The sequence below is a fragment of the Acipenser ruthenus genome, chromosome 41 (assembly GCF_902713425.1).
Source record: "Acipenser ruthenus chromosome 41, fAciRut3.2 maternal haplotype, whole genome shotgun sequence".
Classification (NCBI taxonomy): domain Eukaryota; kingdom Metazoa; phylum Chordata; class Actinopteri; order Acipenseriformes; family Acipenseridae; genus Acipenser; species Acipenser ruthenus.
In genome coordinates this window covers 5687363-5707170 of record NC_081229.1, presented here as the reverse complement: position 1 = coordinate 5707170, position 19808 = coordinate 5687363, and the positions used below count along the sequence as shown (strand labels likewise).

Below are 19808 nucleotides of genomic sequence, written 5' to 3'. Positions count from 1 at the left end.
TACTCGTCTTGCACATGCTTTTCCCTGTACAAACCAAACAGCTAAACAGGTAGCCAAGCTCTTGTGGAATGATTATTTCTGTGTATATGGTTTCCCACAACGCATTCATTCAGATCGTGGTTCGAATTTTGAGTCACAGCTGGTGCAGGAATTGCTTGATATAACTCATGTAGAAAAATCTCGTACAACAATTTATCACCCGGCTGGGAATGGCAGTGTTGAACGAAGTAGTTTTGAGTGAGGCTGGATTTTCAATGGTTAAAATATTGGCTAGAAAGGTTGCAGTGTTTTTGGCGCAGTGCGAGATTGACAGTTTGTCTGTTTGTTGGGAAGTTTGCAGGGAAGTTTGTCTGGTTGATTGGAAATCTGCAGGTCCGTACAGCGTGTCGTATTAATGAATTGACAAATTAATGAATTATTAGATGAATTAACAAATACGTTTATGAATTACTGTATGAATTGACACATTTATGGACGAATTGCTGGACAAATTGACCAATTCATGAATTGACAAACAAATTGACAAATTAATGGCTGGATAGTTTTGGCACAAATGGCGCTCCAGAAAAATGAGGGGGGGCGGGGGGAGTTCCTGGTAAGTGACGTGTTTGTGAACTTCGCAGAGTCTTTTGGGAATTGTAGTTCGGCGCGGTGATGTCGTACCATTGTAATGGTCGGCGCTGTAATGTCCGTCGCGGTGATGTCATAGCGCTGTTATGGGCAGTCGCTGTAATTGCCCCCACCACGATGTCGCGCGGTCTTGGACTCGCGGTGATGTCGTGATACGGGCAATGTGCACACAGCAATGTGCAATGTGAATTCATTTACTCATCTTAACTTAAGTGTGTTAGTGAGACAGATAATATGTATTATCTGTATCACTTACCTGTCTTCTTTCTTTCTACCTGTCTTGTGTTTGTGTTTTTGATATCACACTATTTTGCACAGGTGTGTGTGTGTGTGTGTGTGTGTGTGTGTGTGTGTGTGTGTATATATATATCTACTGTGTATATATATATATATATATATATATATATATATATATATATATATATATATATCTATGTAACAAACGGTCAGTTTGGAACACTAGGGGAAGGTATCAGTAACGTGGGATTCTGATATCTGGCCCCTGAGTTTGGTAGATTACAACAGCGTACACTGTAAAATGGGAGGAGTAAGAAACTTCAATCCTCATAATCCTGAGGTAGATTCAGGTGATCGGTCCGCGGGAATTGATGCAGATTTAAAAAGCGGACAGAACAAGTGAAGGGGGTGTGTGTTTAGGAGGAGTGCATAGAATCAGTGTAGCAAGACGGTGGAGAATACAGCTGGAAGTACGCTGTTTCATAATAACAAGTTTGAGCTACCGAGTGGTGGTGTCGGTGGAGCAAAGAATAAAGAAAGAGCAGCGGTGTTTGCAAAAGCTGTACGGAGACCAGGGATCGATAGGGCTGCCGTATTCAGTATAACCAGAACAGACTTCAGAGTCCATCACCCACGGGACCTGTGTGGAGGGACAGATACAAATATACAGCGAGCAGAGCTTTGTTTCGTCTGGCGGTGGAGCTGCAACGTGTCTGCAGTTTGAGCTGAAGTGAGCTGGTATATGCGTCATACAAAGACCCTGTCATGAGTAACCCAAGCCGCATACTGACGGGATTCAATATTGTGTATTGTTGGGAAAGAAAGGCAGCGTTCTGGGTTGCACCTGTGTTAAAAAAACAAACAAAACAAAAACAAAGAAGCCACAAGAATACTAGGACTGTGGTCGCGTGTTGTGCATATTTACCTGCTGTGTGCGTTTCTGTTTATGACAAACGGGACTCTTTATTTCAGATTTATTTCAGAACGTTTAGTGTGTGCACACACTGAGGATTTAAACGTTGGTTATTTATGGACGGGTCTTTTTTATTGTTTGTTTAAGCAACAGCCTAATTCCTAGGACAGTTACTATAATGAAGGCTGGTTGCACCAACGAAATTAAAAGAAACGCCATTTTTATCTTACGGTCGAGGTGACTGTGAAATGGCTGTAATTGTAATGGATGTATTGTTTATTTTTTTGAATGTAATAAGAATGAGTTTTATTGTGTGATTTTTATTATTTTTACTGTTGCACTGTCCCTTTAAACCCCAGGGAGACTACTGGTCTCCATAGTAATTGCAGTGATAATTCGTAATGGGGCCAGCTGTATAAAAACAGGTGGGGTTAATCAGCGGGAGAGCGACCGGGTTTGAGAGATTTGTGAGCTGAGAGCACGGGTCGGGGAACTTCTGTTTGGTAAGGATTGTAACTTTGCAAGTGTAATAATACTGAGGCGCTGTGAAGTGGCTGAAGCGCTAGAAGTTAATGGTAAACTACTACTATTCATATTGAATAGTTTGGTCCGCTCTATATTGGAGTGGTTTCAGTGAAGTATCCCCCGTCCTCTTAGATGTCGGTCGCAAGTGTGTGGGGTTGATTACAAAATAGAATGTGCATTGTCTGTATTCTGAGTTGGTAATTACGATCCTGTGAATTTTGATGTAATATTTGAGCGCTGCATACGAACTTCTTTCCTGTGTTATTGGTTGTTTTAGACTTTTAGAGTAGCGTCTTTGTCCTGATTATTCTAACTGTAATTGTGTATGTGTTTACAATGTATAGTTATAAAAGGCCTGTTAACTGTTGATTGCACACCTGCACTTTATCAGCTTGTGTATTAACTAAAATAGCGGCTATTGGAGTGTTTAAGCATTAGGCATTGTTTTTAGGTAGCATGACGTTTTCTGTTTTTCTATGAAAATCACTGATTATTAGTTTTTTTAAAGTGTGTTATTTAAGGTTTGTTTTATTGTTTGGAATTGTGTTGGTGGAAACCACTATTTGCTTTGAAGGCTGTTATTTAAGTGTTATTGTGCTGTGAATTATCTTTTTATTTAGAAGTGTTGGTGTGACATGACTTGGTTTTAAGTATCCTAGTGCTTAGGGTCTGATGGGATCGCTCTTGGTTAAAAATCTGCTGCTATAGTTTAAAGGGTGCTGCTATCAAATCTGCTGCTATAGGTAAAAACTGTGATATTTTGTTTAAATAAAATTCTTGTTGTTTTTATACCTTGTTGTCCTCACTTTACACACTGTGCTGTCTTGATTTTTTAAAGAACCTGTTATTTATTTGGAGTTATATTAGCCTCAAATTGGCGTAGTCATTAATTTTACTTAATTGGTTGATCGTCAATTTAATTATAGGGATAACCGAGGGGGTTATCCTTGGTGAACTAGTGAACGGTGTTTTGGAGGGGGGCGCTACATAATCGTCTGGGGTTTGTGAATTAGAGGCTCAGACGTGTTTGTTTTTTTGTACATTTTAAATTAACGTTTGTTTAAATGGGCTGTGGGTAGGCTGCGCATTCCGGTGTTCCCCAGCAGAGAGTGCTCAAAGACCACACAGGGTTGCAATCGTTCTAGTTAAGAGGGAGAAACCAACATTGGATTACGTACCTGTTTACCTGGACAAGGACCACAAAAACGTTCATCGAACAGCCTTGTGGATTGTACTAAACAAAGAACATGGGACACTTACCTGATCCAAGGCCAGATTAACCCTTGGCCAGCAGGCACTGGATAAATAAACCCTGGACTGATTATACCATTGCTGGAAGCAATACCAGCTGTTACTTGCCACGAAGTCAGCTGGGGCAAGGTACTAGAGAGGGGCGAAGAAGTGAGTTTAACGGACAGGTTTTCTTTTGTTTTTTTAATTATTTTCATTAAGGGTGATAATAACTGAAAATAATTGCTTAAAAAAAAGTGCCTTTATTTTCACCCCGAACTTCTGTCTACTTGTCACCTCTCATACTGTCAGTTGGCTACCACAATCAAATTCAGAACTTTTTGTTCACAATATATATCATTTCCTTGCACTGGGGTGCATTAAAGGATAGTTTGTTTAGACCTGTGGATTCATTTCATCTTTTTTATTTCAGCTGGTTTGGTTAAGACTTTCTTTAAGATTGAAGCAAGTGAGAACAGAACAAACTTGTTAAAATGCACAAAGATTGGGCCAAGCAGACAACACTGTGGTTCACCAACTGCAGATCTTTCACAAGACCTTCTCAACAGGCAGGCGAACAGGCAAATGCTAGTCTCGCCAAAATTGAGATTTCTGTTTTTTAAAAAAAAGTGAGTCTTGAATACTGAGGGTTTAAAAGCTTTGTGAAGAGGTTGGTACTTTTGGGGTTTGGACACTTCAGGAAAACTTTTGAATATCAGTTACGAGCAGTGCTTTTCAGTGGAGGTGCTGTCTGTTTTGGAGTTTTTTGTGCACTTTGTTTCTGAAATCCCCTTCATTTGTTCCCTTCATTCAGAAATGTGAAGTTAAATCAAGAGCGTTTCAGAGGGACAGGTCATTCTTACGCTGGGGTACAGTTGTTTCAGAGGGACAGGTCACTGTTACGCTGGGGTACAGTTGTTTCAGAGGGACAGGTCACTGTTACGCTGGGGTACAGTTGTTTCAGAGGGACAGGTCATTCTTACGCTGGGGTACAGTTGTTTCAGAGGGACAGGTCATTCTTAGGCTGGGGTACAGTTGTTTCAGAGGGACAGGTCATTCTTACGCTGGGGTACAGTTGTTTCAGAGGGACAGGTCATTCTTACGCTGGGGTACAGTTGTTTCAGAGGGACAGGTCACTGTTACGCTGGGGTACAGTTGTTTCAGAGGGACAGGTCACTGTTACGCTGGGGTACAGTTGTTTCAGAGGGACAGGTCATTCTTACGCTGGGGTACAGTTTTTTCAGAGGGACAGGTCATTCTTAGGCTGGGGTACAGTTGTTTCAGAGGGACAGGTCATTCTTACGCTGGGGTACAGTTGTTTCAGAGGGACAGGTCATTCTTACGCTGGGGTACAGTTTTTTCAGAGGGACAGGTCATTCTTAGGCTGGGGTACAGTTGTTTCAGAGGGACAGGTCATTCTTACGCTGGGGTACAGTTGTTTCAGAGGGACAGGTCACTGTTACGCTGGGGTACAGTTGTTTCAGAGGGACAGGTCATTCTTGCGCTGGGGTACAGTTGTTTCAGAGGGACAGGTCACTGTTACGCTGGGGTACAGTTGATTCAGAGGGGCAGGTCATTCTTACGCTGGGGTACAGTTGTTTCAGAGGGACAGGTCACTGTTACGCTGGGGTACAGTTGATTCAGAGGGACAGGTCATTCTTACGCTGGGGTACAGTTGATTCAGAGGGACAGGTCATTCTTACGCTGGGGTACAGTTGATTCAGAGGGGCAGGTCATTCTTCCGCTGGGGTACAGTTGTTTCAGAGGGACAGGTCACTGTTACGCTGGGGTACAGTTGTTTCAGAGGGACAGGTCACTGTTACGCTGGGGTACAGTTGTTTCAGAGGGACAGGTCATTCTTACGCTGGGGTACAGTTGATTCAGAGGGACAGGTCATTCTTACGCTGGGGTACAGTTGTTTCAGAGGGACAGGTCACTGTTACGCTGGGGTACAGTTGATTCAGAGGGACAGGTCATTCTTACGCTGGGGTACAGTTGTTTCAGAGGGACAGGTCACTGTTACGCTGGGGTACAGTTGATTCAGAGGGGCAGGTCATTCTTACGCTGGGGTACAGTTGATTCAGAGGGGCAGGTCATTCTTACGCTGGGGTACAGTTGTTTCAGAGGGGCAGGTCACTGTTACGCTGGGGTACAGTTGTTTCAGAGGGACAGGTCATTCTTACGCTGGGGTACAGTTGTTTCAGAGGGACAGGTCACTGTTACGCTGGGGTACAGTTGATTCAGAGGGACAGGTCATTCTTACGCTGGGGTACAGTTGATTCAGAGGGACAGGTCATTCTTACGCTGGGGTACAGTTTTTTCAGAGGGACAGGTCATTCTTAGGCTGGGGTACAGTTGTTTCAGAGGGACAGGTCATTCTTACGCTGGGGTACAGTTGATTCAGAGGGACAGGTCATTCTTACGCTGGGGTACAGTTGTTTCAGAGGGACAGGTCACTGTTACGCTGGGGTACAGTTGATTCAGAGGGACAGGTCATTCTTACGCTGGGGTACAGTTGTTTCAGAGGGACAGGTCACTGTTACGCTGGGGTACAGTTGATTCAGAGGGACAGGTCATTCTTACGCTGGGGTACAGTTGATTCAGAGGGACAGGTCATTCTTACGCTGGGGTACAGTTTTTTCAGAGGGACAGGTCATTCTTAGGCTGGGGTACAGTTGTTTCAGAGGGACAGGTCATTCTTACGCTGGGGTACAGTTGTTTCAGAGGGACAGGTCACTGTTACGCTGGGGTACAGTTGTTTCAGAGGGACAGGTCATTCTTACGCTGGGGTACAGTTGTTTCAGAGGGACAGGTCACTGTTACGCTGGGGTACAGTTGATTCAGAGGGGCAGGTCATTCTTGCGCTGGGGTACAGTTGTTTCAGAGGGACAGGTCACTGTTACGCTGGGGTACAGTTGATTCAGAGGGACAGGTCATTCTTACGCTGGGGTACAGTTGATTCAGAGGGGCAGGTCATTCTTACGCTGGGGTACAGTTGATTCAGAGGGGCAGGTCATTCTTACGCTGGGGTACAGTTGTTTCAGAGGGACAGGTCACTGTTACGCTGGGGTACAGTTGTTTCAGAGGGACAGGACATTGTTATGCTGAGGTACAGTTGATTCTCAGAGCTCTATTGAGTTCAGAGTTGATTTAAAAAATGCTCTTATTAGCGCCCCCCCCTCCCCCCGCCTTGCTTCCATGAGAATCCACTGTGAGTTGTATTAAAAGTCTCAGCATTAGAATTGTGATTTTTACTCGTGTAAATAAGGTTAACAAATCTGCTTTAGAAGAATAAAACAGATTCTGTGTTTTTATTTAAAAAAAGTTGTCTTTTTTTTTTTTATGCTTCATAACTGAAAACTATAAACTATATTTGTACCCCTCTGCATATAAACCGAATACACGTTTACCATAATGTGTGCAACTTTTATTTAGGACAAGAAATGTGGTCTGTTATATCTATTTAAAAAAGCAGTACAAATGGAAATCGCAGTAAACTCAATGCTACTGGACTCAAACTCCGAGCTGAGACTACCTCACTAAACAAAAACAGACATTATCAAAAGAGACATAAAGAAATGTATTTCAATATTACATTCACCGGACCAATACTGGATAAGATATCATAACCCTGACATGTTTTACTGAGCCTCTTCTGGTGTAAAGCAGTGAATGGTCAATAACACAGAGTTTCCTTTGGCCTTGTTTATTATTATTATTAACATGTTTCTTATAAAACAGTTTGTTAGCAAGCCAATGAAAAGTGCAGAAGATACAGAAGACAGCTCTGAAAAATTTACAGTTGAGTACATGCTGGTTATTGGATGAAGTTCAGGTATTTTGGTTCATTTGTTCCCAGTTTATCTCTCAAGAAGTCCTGCACCTCAAAGAGGTTAATATGATAATCTCGAGAGTCTTTCTCAGTGGGCTGCCTCCTGCCTCCAACACAAAGATTCTTGTTCCCCCAGCTTATAACTCCCACCTGAAAACAGAGGAAAACAATGCATTCAAAGCATGTTGTTTTTTATTGAGTTTTAGACAAAGCAGACTGCATGATGAGCTCCGGTACATCGAGGGGCATGAAACCCCCACAATCACAAGCAGACATAATGAGGTGCTTTTTTACAGCCCAGTCCAGTCAGTTGCACTGAATATTGTGTAGCGAGCTCTTAAGTGTAAGGATTAATACATATCTACATATGGATGTATTTAACCTGACCTGCAAGCTGTCTCACCTGGGTGATCCTGGAACATACAATAACGTTTCTTTACGTTTGAAAGCATTTTGTGTCAGGACTTTCATTTTGAAGAAGAAACTTGTTTCTGAAGAAAAATAACCTTACAATCTCTAATATCAGATAGTAGTTTATTACACAGTCTGGGAGCATTGTAACTAAAAGCTCTTTCGCATTTCCTTTTTGTCTTAATCTTTGGGAGGGACAGGAGACCAGAATCAGCCGACCTCAAAGCACGTCCAGGTACTTATAGGGACAAGAGCTCTTAGATGATCAGGTGCCAGGCCATGAAGTGTTTTGTAAGTCAGAAGTAGGATTTTATAATCAACTCTAAATTGTAATGGAAGCCTGTAGAGAAGCCAGCATGGGAGTTATGTGGTGACTTTTCCTTTTTTATTTGCTAAGCACCCGCGCTGCTGCATTTGAACAAACTGTAACCATGAAAAGGCATGGTCTGGTAACCCAGCAAAAAGAGCATTGCAGTAATCGAGTCTAGATGAGTCAAAAGCATGAATTAGCTTCTCAAGCAATGAAAGACAAGATCTAATCTTAGCAATATTCCGTAGATGAAAAGAGAATATGTTGACATTACGAACATGAACCTCAAAACATAAATCAGAATCAAATATGAATCCCAAATTTATGGCTTCTGATTTGGGGTTTGAAATTAAATTCCTGCTTGTACTGACCTGAAACATTCTTCTTTTCTTCTCGAGGAACAGGGAGCCCCCAGAATCACCTGTAAACACAACAGAGTCATGATGTGGTTTTATTACTGTACCAAAATCAGAGAAAACAACAAAAGTCAAGGCCCTTCTCTCAGTGTGGGAATGTACCTTTGCAGGTCACGTCATCTGTCACTGGGTCTGTGCCTCCAGTGCACAGGAATCTGTCCGTCACAACGTCGGGCCAGTCTATATCAGGGACATCCTTATAGATTGGGGCTTTCAGTGCGTCTTTATAGCATTGCTCTTTGAGCTGTCAAACAGAAAAAATGAGAATCTTGATTCAAAAAGTCCACAGACAGAAACAGGAAGGCCTTTAAAGGAACCGTGGCATCTTTAAAATCCATTCTCTTACCTCTTATCTTTCTTAACGTTATTAACATCATCTCAGCCCTCTCCTTTTGAATAAGTGTTACCCACGGTATCTTTAAAACCCATTCTCTTACCTCTTATTAGCACCAGCAACAATATCACTGGCCCCATTTAAAGGAGTGCTAAGAAAGGCTCTTCCATTTGATCTTTGGACACTTGGTTGTATTTCTTAAAGGCGAATCCGCCCCTTAATCAAATATGTAATTATCAAACCATATACAGATGTGCTCAAATTTGTTGGTACCCTTACAGCTCATTGAAATAATGCTTCATTCCTCCTGAAAAGTGATGAAATTAAAAGCTATTTTATCATGTATACTTGCATGCCTTTGGTATGTCATAGAATAAAGCAAAGAAGCTGTGAAAAGAGATGAGTTATTGCTTATTCTACAAAGATATTCTAAAATGGCCTGGACACATTTGTTGGTACCCCTTAGAAAAGATAATAAATAATTGGATTATAGTGATATTTCAAACTAATTAGTTTCTTTAATTAGTATCACACATGTCTCCAATCTTGTAATCAGTCATTCAGCATATTTAAATGGAGAATAGTCACTGTGCTGTTTGGTATCATTGTGTGCACCACACTGAACATGGACCAGAGAAAGCAAAGGAGAGAGTTGTCTGAGGAGATCAGAAAGAAAATAATAGACAAGCATGGTAAAGGTAAAGGCTACAAGACCATCTCCAAGCAGCTTGATGTTCCTGTGACAACAGTTGCAAATATTATTAAGAAGTTTAAGGTCCATAGAACTGTAGCCAACCTCCCTGGGCGCGGCCGCAAGAGGAAAATCGACCCCAGATTGAACAGAAGGATAGTGCGAATGGTAGAAAAAGAACCAAGGATAACTGCCAAAGAGATACAAGTTGAACTCCAAGGTGAAGGTACGTCAGTTTCTGATCGCACCATCTGTCGCTTTTTGAGCAAAAGTGGGCTCCATGGAAGAAGACCCAGGAGGACTCCACTTTTGAAAGAAAAACATAAAAAAGCCAGACTGAAATTTGCTAAAATGCATATTGACAAGCCACAATCCTTCTGGGAGAATGTCCTTTGGACAGATGAGTCAAAACTGGAGCCTTTTGGCAAGTCACATCAGCTCTATGTTCACAGATGAAAAAATGAAGCTTTCAAAGAAAAGAACACCATACCTACAGTGAAACATGGAGGAGGCTCGGTTATGTTTTGGGGCTGCTTTGCTGCGCCTGGCACAGGGTGCCTTGAATCTGTGCAGGGCACAATGAAATCTCAAGACTATCAAGGCATTCTGGAGCGAAACGTACTGCCCAGTGTCAGAAAGCTCTGTCTCAGTCGCAGGTCATGGGTCCTCCAACAGGATAATGACCCAAAACACACAGCTAAAAGCACCCAAGAATGGATAAGAACAAAACACTGGACTATTCTGAAGTGGCCTTCTATGAGTCCTGATCTGAATCCTATCGAACATCTATGGAGAGAGCTGAAACTTGCAGTCTGGAGAAGGCACCCATCAAACCTGAGACAGCTGGAGCAGTTTGCTCAGGAAGAGTGGGCCAAACTACCTGTTAAAAGGTGCAGAAGTCTCTTTGAGAGCTACCGAAAATGTTTGATTGCAGTGATTGCCTCTAAAGGTTGTGCAACAAAATATTAGGTTAGCGGTCCCATCATTTTTGTCCATGCCATTTTCGTTTGTTTTATTATTTACAATATTATGTTGAATAAAAAATCAAAAGCAAAGTCTGATTTCTATTAAATATGGAATAAACAATGGTGGATGCCAATTACTTTTGTCAGTTTCAAGTTATTTCAGAGAAAATTGTGCATTCTTCGTTTTTTGTGGAGGGGGTACCAACAAATTTGAGCACGTCTGTATATACCCCATCTCATCCACAGTCTTTATCGTTCGTTTGTTTGGTATCGTTTCGTCTGTTTGGTTTTGTACGCTCACATTATGGGGTTGTGTCGCTGTTCTCTTCTTACCTTCGCATTATGGATTTGACCTCCAATTGTAGATCCAGATCTAGGTTTCGGCAGGAAAAGGTTGCCGGCTGGTGTCTCGACAGGAATCGTCTAACACGAAATCCATTTTCCAGCGCTGCAATCCTGCATTCTGCTGTGATCCTCCATTCTACAGTTTCTGGTTTAGACCAGCGATTACCAGTCCAGTCACTCTGTCGCAGACCATCCCTTGGTCCAGGAAACTCCATGCTCAAATTCGCGAAGGTAAGAACGCAAATGTAGTCATATTGTTACTTTATTCCTTGTAAATTTTTGTCTGCAGCTCTCCGCTTGTTCAAAGAGTTAACTCTTCTGGAATTGTTTTATCTTTAGTCCTTAGAGACAGCTGTCTTCCCCTGTCAGGAATGCATCAATGTTTTTCTATCGGGTAGCCAAACCTCTTGAGCGGACAATCTGGATAAACAGAGACATGTGCCTGTGATGCACTGTGCAGAGCAGTGTGGTGCTGTGCTGTGCTTCACTGTGTGTGCGCTGTGTTGTGCAGCAGGCATTTTCAATGCTTCATTTTGTATTACACTGGCAGGGTTGTTTTAATATGTTTTACCAAATCACCCGCCTCGACAGGTCGTTGACACTCTCCCTCGCCTCAGATCAGATGTAATATTATTCGAAGCAGCAAAGTTAATGTTAAACAATACCATCCAAAATATATTACGAGACTGGGGTCAAAATGTTTCTGAACAGGATCCTGTACTCAGTGATGCATCAGAGTACGTTACAAAGAGACATTTTACAAAGCTGCTTTGCGGCCTCAGAAACTGTTATGCTTGATTTTTCTAAACGATAACCGTCTGTCTTTATGCTTCTAACCCCGATAAACTCTCTCACCAATCTTGCAGATCAACGGGCGATTTCAAAACGGTAACTCTTCACGACTGGGGCATTTCAGTTTTGTCATTTGCATTATTCCTCAAGGCAAATCACGTCTCTCACTCGTATACTACAGTAAACACTACTTGCAGCTTCACAGTATGCTTTACATATGGATGTAGGAGCAGCCCTCTTATTTCAATTCACTTTGAAGCTTGTGCGGGATTCATGACAATCTATCTACCATGACAATAATGAATAGCTCTCCTGCCTGTCAGTATGGAGTGGGTCTCCCTGAGTGTGGCTCGCTCTGTGGCCCGTACCGACTCTCCAACACAAGACCCTGTACCGGTTTCATACCCACTGTGCAAGCAACTCATCATGTACGAAATCAATTACTATCAGATTCTGTACTCAATCATACTTTGTCAGATCACCTACTGAGAATTCTACTATAGCATTTTGCTTTACTCAATGCAATCTGCGTCGATCTTCACATACGCCTTTACTGATCAGGTTAACGATATCACTTTTGTTAATCGCCGTTCAATAATGCTCCATCACGTCGACTACTGAAAATTCTACTATAGAAGTGATTACTCTTGCTTACTCAATGCAATCATGTCTCTACGATATGTCGTTACTGATCAGGTCGACAATCTCACTTCAATACTCGCAGATAATGTTCTCCCTTTAAGTCACTACCTCGTATACAAATGTTGCTGCGGAATATTCAAAGATCTGCTCCCAACCTTCATCTTCCAAGCCGCCTATCACAAAGGAGTCCTGGAGTCCCTCGTCAGCACTCTACAAGTGGGATGCTTCTCCACATTCAATGATGTCCTTTTGGAAGAGACGTTCATCCCTGCTACTGTGAGCTCCTCTGTGCGGCAAAATCACTTCCTGAAACCAGTCCCTTGATTCATCCTCTGCATCGGAGACCTCAAACTTCAACCTCAGGTCTTGTATTCCTTACATTTAAAGCACTCAATCATATTATTTGTCCTTTTTCTTCTCTTTCTAGCTACCTATCAATGCGTCCTGCTGCAGTTCATACAATCCCCTTTTCTTCACCCAGAGGGAACATGCTCTCCAGGACTTGATTCTTTAATTATATCACTTATCTCTTGTCTGTGCTGGACATTATCTGTACGTTTATAATATGTAGATAAAATGTTTAGCTCTTGACTACCATAAGGAAATCTTGTATATATTATGTACATGTAGAACTGTATATGAATATATATGCAGTCAAAAAATGTTTAGCAAATAATGCCTGAATGCGCTCTCTTATGGAATGTAGTATTCTTTTTGGTATCTGTGTAATGTTAGGTCTGGGTTTTTGTTTTGTTCCCTTCACTTTTTTATTTTATTTTATTGGTGGCCAAATGAGGCGGGCTGCACTTGCAGTTCAACACAAGCTAAAAACCTCTTGTAGACCCAGTTCAAGAAAGCTTCGATACCAGCTGTCATGCAAGGCTACATTGGAACGCTGACAGGCACATTTAGACATACCCTCCCGTACTCTATTATTAATAGGGTCATTTTTATTTGGAAGGAAAATTCCTCTTCATAAAAGAAAACTACATCTAAACCTTGCCAATGTTAACAAAGCTATTAGGAGGTATGCAAATTTTAAATCAGTTTTCAGATCCACCCACCTCTTTTCTTAGTTTAATTTTTACGTCCTTTTTATCTAATTTATCTGTCAGAAAGCTTGCGTCCTCAGTACCAAGGTCTGGCAGTAGAGTCTCACCTGTGAGGAAAGAAAGTGAAATATTGATATTGTAGATCCACTCTTTGTTTGCCATGGCAGTGCCACTGTCTGTCTGTCTGCCACTGTAGTGCCACTGTCTCTGTCTGTCCTGACTGCCATTAAGTGCCTCTGTCTGTCTGTTTATACTTGTGCTACCATTACCCCATGTATAATATAGAACCATTGCCACTGAAGTTCCACTGTTTGTTTGACATTGAACATCGAACATACAGTAGTTAGCATACTGTGGTCCCATTCTACCAATGGCAGCCTCATCCCATTGTAGCTGCCCTATACTTGTGCTAACAAAGACCTTTCACAGAAAGTAAAATCTGAGTGGAGCATGAAAGAGGGAAAGTGAGTTTACTATGCTGTTTGCAGGTCGTTGTCTTTTTATCAAGTCTCAGCGCTCCAGAGGCCTGCTCAGTGCAGGGGATGCAGATTGGCCTAAAAGGAAACAAGCAGTCTTGTTACCATACTGGGGAAATCAGCCAGTTTCTAAACAATTAAAGCACACAATATTAACAAAGTATGTCCAGTAGGGGAGTGGTCAGAAATGAGGAGGGAGGGAGGGGGGGTGTCACTGTTACTGTGCTGTGCTACTGTGTGGTCTGTATCAGTGGCCAGATGTTAAAACAATGTGGCAGTGAAAGGGTTTGTTTTTACTGGACAGCAGGATACAGCTGTGTACCAGTCACAGGTCAATGCCACAGTCACCAGCATATTTACAATGGAGGGTTTATATAGCCCTGCAAATATGAAGTCACTACCTCAAATAGGATGTGAGACATGGATCCTGTGATGATGGCAGCTCTGCAAATAAACTGGTGAAAAACGCTTCATTTCTCTTGTGCGATACCCACAATCAAACTTGAGTGAAAGTACCACAGAATACAGTTGTGTACTGAGAATGAAGGCGTATTCTTGAAATCCTTTGTAAGAAGAAACTTAGTAAAGTTCTTAAGAAGTTATTTAAGATCTTCCTAAGATCCTTCTTAAGTGTAGTTCTCCAGATTTTCTTACAATCTTCTTAAAAAAACAACTATCTACATTTTGCTGTAAAAAGCATTTGTGGCCTAACTCCCTGCGGCAACAGCCAGCTCTATTTTTATACTGGCCGAAACCTGCACTTCTGCCTTGGGAACCTACAGGGGAGCTGTGCTTAGTACGACGGCTTCTGAAAATGAACATACCACATAGTGCAGAGCATGTTCTTGAAAGAGTTTAAACACAATCACAGAAAATTCAAATGCAAAATGATGAATGATGCTGGCTGCACAGCAGAAGCAGGGAGCTAAATTAGGATCATGCCTGCCCTCTCGCTCCTTGCTTCAGCTACTGTGCCCTAGTCATGAGCTTCCCTGAGTTAGTCCTGCATAACATATTACCTTTTGGACTGATGATAGGCTTTTTAGAAGAAAAAATAAGGTTATATTTTTCACAAATAGTCTTGCAGTATTCAGCAGCTTTTTCAAAAGGATGACATGCTTTCACACATTTATTAAGCTTAGAAGGAGATAAAATGATGAAACTATATAAACAGATTGTCAGTTCAAAATATATATTGTACTTGGACAAGAAATAGAAACACCTGCCAGGACACTGTCAATAGGGTGCAGCTATTTATCCTTCAGGGAGTCATCCCTTTTCAGACTGTACCTCCTGAATTATGGAATTTATGTAACCTAGTGTTGGATAAGGAAGCACCTGCCAAACAAGCACCTATGGTGCTATCAGCTGTCTGTCAAAGTCTGTCAGATCTCTTGCCCATGGTGATTGAAAGTAACTTGCAACAGGGAAATGCAACTTTTATATATTGCATAACAAATGAATCAGTCATGTGAGGTTCAGCCCACTATACATAATATATCAAAGTTTACAGTTTTGTTAATAAAAATAGTTCTGCTAGTTCTGCTAACTTTTAAATGTATTTCTTCTCCATATCTAATAAGGGCTACTCATTTACAAAAAGGACTTTGCTATCTTACCGCACATTTTTCGAAAAGAGAATTGTAGGGTTTATTCCGTCACTCTTCAGTTCAATCAGTGCAACGTCGTAGTCGTAGTATTCTGCAATGTTTTCAGCTTTCTTTTTTGCAATGTTATATTCGGGATGAATGTAAATCTGCTCCACATCCTTAACTGTTGAGAGAAAAAAGAATATATATATATATATTAATGGAAATTGTTTGTTTAATGTGTGTCTGTTTCATATACGAAAGGGGGAGACTTCTGAAATGATGCAACAAACATCAGGTCGATTCACTGAAATGATTTATCTTAGCTGCTCCACGAGGGAGGGTTTTATTGGAGATGCTCCATGAGGGAGGGTTTTATCTTAGCTGCTCCACGAGGGAGGGTTTTATCTTAGCTGCTCCACGAGGGAGGGTTTTATTGGAGCTGCTCCACGAGGGAGGGTTTTATTGGAGCTGCTCCACGAGGGAGGGTTTTATTGGAGCTGCTCCACGAGGGAGGGTTTTATTGGAGATGCTCCATGAGGGAGGGTTTTATTGGAGCTGCACCACGAGGGAGGGTTTTATTGGAGATGCTCCATGAGGGAGGGTTTTATCTTAGCTGCTCCACGAGGGAGGGTTTTATTGGAGCTGCTCCATGAGGGAGGGTTTTATCTTAGCTTCTCCACGAGGGAGGGTTTTATTGGAGCTGCTCCATGAGGGAGGGTTTTACTGGAGCTGCTCCACGAGGGAGGGTTTTATCTTAGCTGCTCCACGAGGGAGGGTTTTATTGGAGCTGCTCCACGAGGGAGGGTTTTATAGGAGCAACTCCACGAGGGAGGGTTTTATTGGAGATGCTCCATGAGGGAGAGTTTTATTGGAGCTGCTCCACGAGGGAGGGTTTTATTGGAGCTGCTCCACGAGGGAGGGTTTTATTGGAGCTGCTCCACGAGGGAGGGTTTCTGACCTGTGGAGCGGCCAGGAGTGCCAATCGTGGAGTCATCGATTATCACCTTCACATCCTTAGCCTGCTCCTCTGTGGTGAAGCAGTGAGCCGAGGTCAGGACATGGCGCTCGCTGACGACGGCTCCTTTACAGTCCTCCTTTCCGCTTTGCCGCTGCGATGACACAAGTTTACAGAGAACAGTGAGGCTGCTGTGAAATAGGGTGTAGTGGAGTATACTGTAGGGAAGTATGGTCTAGTGTAGAATAGGGTTGTGAAGTGGTCTAGTGTACAATAGTGTTGTGAAGTGATGTAGTGTAGAATAGTGTTGTGAAGTGTAGTGTAGAATAGAAAATAATATGTTAGTCTTACTGTTATTGTGATGGAGACGTGCCAGGGGTACTTTTCTTTCTTTGTTTTCTCTGATTCTGATTCTTTGTCAGACTCCCGGTACAGCCCACACAGACCAACGCTGTCAGATTCATCTGCACATACAGCACAACGTATGAATACATGATTTCCATCACACGAGAGTAGATGTTAAAACTTCATGCTGATTTGAACTCGGCTCTCGATAAGATAAGCTCGACTAAGACGTAGCTTTACAGTAAACTAATGTGATCCATCTGTGTCTCCATCCATTTGCGCTTCCTTCCATATGATGATGCAGATATCCTTCTGTCTGGTGTTGATGGCTGAAGTGTAATGCTAGCTCCAGGGATCAGCTTATTGCCTCCCTAGCGCATCAGCACACACAACGGCTGCGATGCTGGCTCCGGGGATCAACCACAGTGCGGTCTCCCCAGCGCAACAGCATGACAACCGTCTGGATTGAGCTAAGTAGGGTACATCTCTGGTGTCTTCAAGTGGGCACCTTCCATCCTCTGTGTTTCGTCGACTAGCCCACGACACCTCAAGAGGGCTCAACGGTGATTCTGGCGTCCCAGCATCACCCCCCTCTGTCCCCCACTCAACTCAGCCCAGCTTACTTACCCGTACATCAGCGTTTCTTTTTTTCTATTGTGCTTGAGATCCCCAGCCAGAATCTTTCTGTCTCAACCACAGCCAGTTGCTGCTCCTCTCTGCTGCTTCAGATAAGTTCTTCACTGTGCGACGCAACGCTTGGCCACTGAATCCGACATCTATGAGAAACCGGGTTGTAGAATGTGCCATAAATCCTCAACAACCCACCTCCACTGGGTAAACCCGGACTCTCCATCCTCGCTGTTACGCTTCAGTGGCTAGTTGAGCATACCGCAGTTTCTTCCTCTCATACGCCTCATCTACAGCATCCTCCCATGGCACTGTTAACTCTACCAGGTGAACAAGGCGTGCTGATCCAGACCACAAGACAATATCTGGTCGAAGGTTAGTGGTGGCAATCTCAGGTGGAAAAATAAGCTGTTGACCAGCATCTGCCAGCATTTTCCAGTCTCTAGCAGCTTCCAGTTGTCCTGGGCGAGGATTGGTTTTAACAGCTTTTCTTGGTGGTTGCTCTCCTGGGCGAAGGAATGTTGTCTTTTGTGTGTAATGTTTTGATGGAACAGGTGGCAACTTATATATGCAATCTAAAGTATGTTTAGTTTACTAAAACTAAAAGAAAAAGACTATACAGTCACAAAGAAGTTGAAAAATGTTCATGATTCAATAATTCACACATTTGGTTCATTCACTGCTGGTCTGTGTGCTAGGACAGTACATTGTACATGACCTGCCTGTATTGTCCTGTATGAGGGCCTGTGGAAGGGTGGAGGGCAATTCACTGACACACACGGGATACAGATAAAAACACCGCACTGGTGCCCAGTTTTATTATTTTTGATGTTTTTCTTTTAGCCCGCAGAGGGTGCTGTTGTCTGTGGTCTGAGCACCGGCAACGGTACACAGGACCACAGGAATACCAATACTGGTAAACAGTTAAAAGCTGGCGCACTCACAGGTGCTCAAAATAATAATGAAAACAAAAGGCGAAATCAAAAGGGAAAATAAAACGCGGTAATAAAACTACAAAATAAAGGTGCTGCTTACCGTCCTACGCTTTTATGCACTATGCACTGGGGTGGCCAAGGTTCCCCTATCACTACACACGTTCCCTCGGGTACGTAACAATATATTTTAATAAATGGTTTATTTATTGCTGGCTGTCTTCCTCAGCCATGCTTGCCTGTTTTGGTCGCTCGCTCCAACCACTGGGCTTCTCAGCCAGCGTCTCTGTGTGTTTCCAATCACGGCCACCCGAATGCACAACCAAGCGCAGTTCTTATGGGCCAAGCAATCCCACAAGGCCCGCCTCTCAACCACTCAGAGAGAGGGAAAGCCAACACACCCTCTTCCCCACCTCTCCGTGTCATCGCCATGACTGACAGGCGGATCTTATGAGACTGCTGCCCTCTTCCTGCAGAACCACGCATATGCCAGATAGTCAGCACAGATCTCCCCTGTTACAGGGCCCTTAATTCATTTAATTTTGATATACGGGGGAGCACTGCACTGTACTGTACTGTACTGTACCTCACTCATTGGCTCACCTATCATCTGCTCGAAAGTCTCTGCCAGTTTCTTAGGGTTTTCCAGTTTGAAGACGTGCTTCTCGTTGTCCTTCTTTGACGCGATCAGATTGATTTCCTCCTCCTCAATGTCTTCACCAACTCCAAAAACGTAAATATCTGTAGGAGGTGAGATACAGAATAAAGCTATTTCTGCTAACCTCCACTTGTTCAAAATGCTGCAGCCCTGTGTTTAATCTCCATCTCAACTCAGCATCATCATCACTCCAGTCTTTAAATCTCTGCACTGATTGACAGTTTTAAAATTGTTTCTTTTAGTGAAACTTCACTCAAGTTTTCAAATACTTTAGGAGATTGGGACACAACTGTAAGTAGCTGGCATCCTTCCACTCTCTGCTTGATCCTCTTCAGTCTGGGTTCCGCCCTGAACACTACACGGAGACCGCCCTCCTCTGTGTAACTGACTCTCTGCTCTCTGCTCAGGTTGCCTCCCTCTTCTCCATTCTAATTATCATTGAGCTCTCCTCTGCCTTTTATCATGCTATTCTCCTCTCATCTCTCTGACTTGAGCATCTCAGGCACTGCTCTTGTCTGGTTTCCCTCCTATCTTTCTAACCACTCTTTTGAGGTTTCCTGGTGTGGCTCTCTCTCTCCTCCTCACTCCTCTCTGCAGGTGTAACTCAAGGATCTGCCCTGTGGCCCCACACCTGTTCTCACTCTATACACACTCGCTAGGTACTCATCTCCTCTTTTGGTTACTCCTACCACCTTTATGCTGATGATGCCCAGATCATCCTCTCCTTTCCCTCCCTTGATTCCCACATCTCCTCCCGCATGTCAGACTCTCAGCTATCTCAACCTGGACACATTCACATCACAAACTCAACCTCTAAATCTGATCTCCTCTACTTTCCTTCTGCTTCCTCTCCCTCCTTTGACCTCTCCATCTCAGTATCCCTCTATCACTCTTTCTC

General features: G+C 42.9%; 1 protein-coding gene and 1 long non-coding RNA gene across 3 annotated transcripts in view; one reads left to right on the top strand and one right to left on the bottom strand.

Moving 5' to 3' along the window:
• Window positions 1-1355: 1355 nt before the first annotated feature.
• On the top strand, window positions 1356-13344 carry LOC131709062 (uncharacterized). Its single transcript, XR_009311363.1, has 3 exons — window positions 1356-2283; window positions 10941-11070; window positions 12701-13344. It is a non-coding gene; the product is annotated as an uncharacterized LOC131709062 (long non-coding RNA).
• The window catches only part of LOC117964906 (complement factor B-like), a 37471-nt gene continuing 24888 nt past the window's right edge, over window positions 7226-19808 (bottom strand). Inside the window, exons 10-18 of one of the 2 annotated variants that reach the window (XM_059010751.1) lie at window positions 18856-18993; window positions 16700-16812; window positions 16352-16502; window positions 15421-15574; window positions 13800-13879; window positions 13338-13432; window positions 8607-8748; window positions 8460-8509; window positions 7226-7517 (exon numbers count right to left, since the gene is read on the bottom strand). In XM_059010751.1, the coding sequence (XP_058866734.1) occupies window positions 7353-7517; window positions 8460-8509; window positions 8607-8748; window positions 13338-13432; window positions 13800-13879; window positions 15421-15574; window positions 16352-16502; window positions 16700-16812; window positions 18856-18993 (1088 nt within the window). In that variant the 3' untranslated portion in view covers window positions 7226-7352. The remainder of the gene's footprint in view (window positions 7518-8459; window positions 8510-8606; window positions 8749-13337; window positions 13433-13799; window positions 13880-15420; window positions 15575-16351; window positions 16503-16699; window positions 16813-18855; window positions 18994-19808) is intronic. The other variant, XM_059010752.1, reaches the window with a different exon arrangement.